Here is a 2,500-nt window from a genome sequence, read left to right on the forward strand (position 1 = left end):
AATGATCATAAAGACAAAAACAGACAAACAAAAGCTCCTCAGCAACACTATTCAACAATCTACACAAATACAACCCTGGAAATTAACCCTTTTCCTATGTCCCATTAGTCTAAACAGTGAACCGACTCTGCAAATACCTGGTTGATAGCCACCACTGCCATTTTATGATAAAAGGCAAGCTGGTGCAATCTGTATCCCAGAGTTTGGAGAGGAACTGTCTTATTAACTTCAGTCCCATCTGCTCTAAAGGCTGCCGCAATGGAGTCAATTATTACAAGTCCTATTTGGCGCTGAGCGATCAGGCGGGAAGCTGGTACCTCACACAGTCAACTAGAGTGTCCTGCATCAAGAAAATATTTGGTTACATAGGCTTGTCTGCCTAATTTATAGTGAATGCTGTATTGAATCCCTACACTTTCATTATCTCTACAAAAGCTATACATGTCTTTGGATCTTATTCATTGCAACAAATGCACATATATCTCTGTCTCTGTCTCTGTCTCTGTCTCTCTCTCTCCCTCCCCATTTTCCCTCTGACCACCCTTCCTCTCTACCCATCCTCCCTCCCCTCCTCTCCCTCTCCAGGAAGAGAGGAGAGAGAGAGAGATGTAGAAGAGGAGATGGCAGAGACTGAGGAGAGAGAGGAGAGGAAGCTGGAGAGAGAGCAGAAGAGGAGCGAGAGAGAAAAATGGAGCAAGAGAGATTGAGCAAGTATGAGAGAGAAGAGCTGAGAAGAAATGCCTAGAGCGAGAACGAGAAGAGAAAGAGAGAAAGACATTGAAAAAGAGAGAACAAGAGGTGAAGGAGATAAGAGGAGAGAAAGAGAGAGAGAGAGAGAGGAGAGAGAGAGAGAGAGAGAGAAGAGAGAGAGAGAGAGAGAGAGAGAGAGAGAGAGAGAGAGAGAGAGAGAGAGAGAGATTTACCATATCAGGAATATGATGAATTAAAATCCTGTCAGAGTATGTCTTTGGCCCTTGTGGATACCTCCTGAGCATAGTGTCTATGAGCTGCTGAAGACGAACCACTGGAAACTGTGACTCAGTGCATATATAAGCAACACCTGAAGAAGAGAGATATTGAAGATCCATAAAAGATAAAAAATTACAACAAAATGGACAGTAAAGTATCCCCCCCCCAAAAAAAAAAAAAGTTCCTCAAACACAAAAATGGGGTTATAAAGAATGACCTTTCCCCAGACCTCCCAGGTGAGGAGGGAGCTGGGTATGGAGAGCAAGCTGGAGAGCAAGTTGCGTCTTCCCGCTGCTGCTCTCCCCTGCCACCTCAGTGATCCCTCGCACAGGGACTCCTCCTCCAAGGACCTCGTCTAATTCCTGGCATCCTGTTGTTATGTGGGTTAGCTCTGCATCTTGTTTCTGCTCCTGTGACATCTCCCAGGCTATAGAATTAAGAGGATTTATTGTGGGAAGAACTGCTATAATTTCTTGTAAGCAGACAACTACTTTTCGAGATTTGGTTCATTTGGATCCCTTTCTATATATACAACAAAGTAATCCATTGGATATGTTCTCCACCAAGTGTAACAAAAGCTATAGGTATCAAGTGTAGTTTTCTTCACAACATATTTCATAAATTACAAAAAAATGTGAATTTGATTACCTCACCACATTAGTTTATAATTGTTAATGATTTCAGCTGATTTTTCCTGAATGTGTCCATGCTATAGTGAACAAACCAGACACTGAAGGAAAAATTCCGATACTATTTCTAACTATGATAATGATAATCATACAGGTTACTGCATTTAGTTTTCTAATCAGATTTATCATAATTTGCTTTGTAAAACTTAATCTGTACTGTGAAATTATTGATGATCATCTAGTATTCCTGATATCTAAATTCACATTTTGTATATTTTCACTTGTTTCATTAATCTGAGAACCAACAAGGAGATGCACCGACCAGTGACAAACTTAGAGAGTAGATGGGAAGTCACTGCATTCAGCAATTGATCTACGTCAGCTGCGGAAAGTCCCATCCTCTGTTGTAATTCCCCTTCTGAGGAACGGAGAAACTGCCATGCAGACACAAAACCAACTGTAGGCGAGGAAGAACATTAAGGAGATTGCATCAGGAAAAAAGTGGGAGGAAGGTGGGGAGAGAAGGAGAGAGAGAGAGAAAGAGAAAGTGAGAGTGAGAGAGAGAGGGAGAGGGAAAGGGAGGGAGAGGGAGGGAAAGGGAGGAAGAACATTATGAAGATTGCATCAGGAAAAAAGTGGAAGGGAGGTAGGGAGAGAAGGAGAGAGAGAGAGAGAGAGAGAGAGAGAGAGAGAGAGAGAGAGAGAGAGAGAGAGAGAGAGAGAGAGAGAGAGAGAGAGAGTTAGAAATGATGGGGGTTTGGAAGGGATAATAAATGGAAGGGAAATGAGAAATTGACAGATAGAGGGAGGGAGGAAGGGAGAGAGGATGGAAGGGAGGGAGGGTGAGAGAAAGAGAGAATGAGAGAATGAGAGAGAGAGAGGGAGAGAGAGAGGGAGAGAGA

At 42.7% G+C, this 2,500-nt stretch overlaps 1 protein-coding gene across 1 annotated transcript in view; it reads right to left on the reverse strand.

The window, feature by feature from the left end:
- The window catches only part of LOC119589923 (DNA repair protein XRCC3-like), a 3,794-nt gene that overhangs the window by 702 nt on the left and 592 nt on the right, over nt 1-2,500 (reverse strand). The window contains 5 exon segments of the mRNA XM_037938581.1: nt 138-304; nt 307-340; nt 924-1,060; nt 1,187-1,396; nt 1,921-2,055. Of these exon segments, the coding sequence (XP_037794509.1) occupies nt 138-304; nt 307-340; nt 924-1,060; nt 1,187-1,396; nt 1,921-2,055 (683 nt within the window).

This window comes from Penaeus monodon, chromosome 26 (assembly GCF_015228065.2).
Source record: "Penaeus monodon isolate SGIC_2016 chromosome 26, NSTDA_Pmon_1, whole genome shotgun sequence".
Classification (NCBI taxonomy): domain Eukaryota; kingdom Metazoa; phylum Arthropoda; class Malacostraca; order Decapoda; family Penaeidae; genus Penaeus; species Penaeus monodon.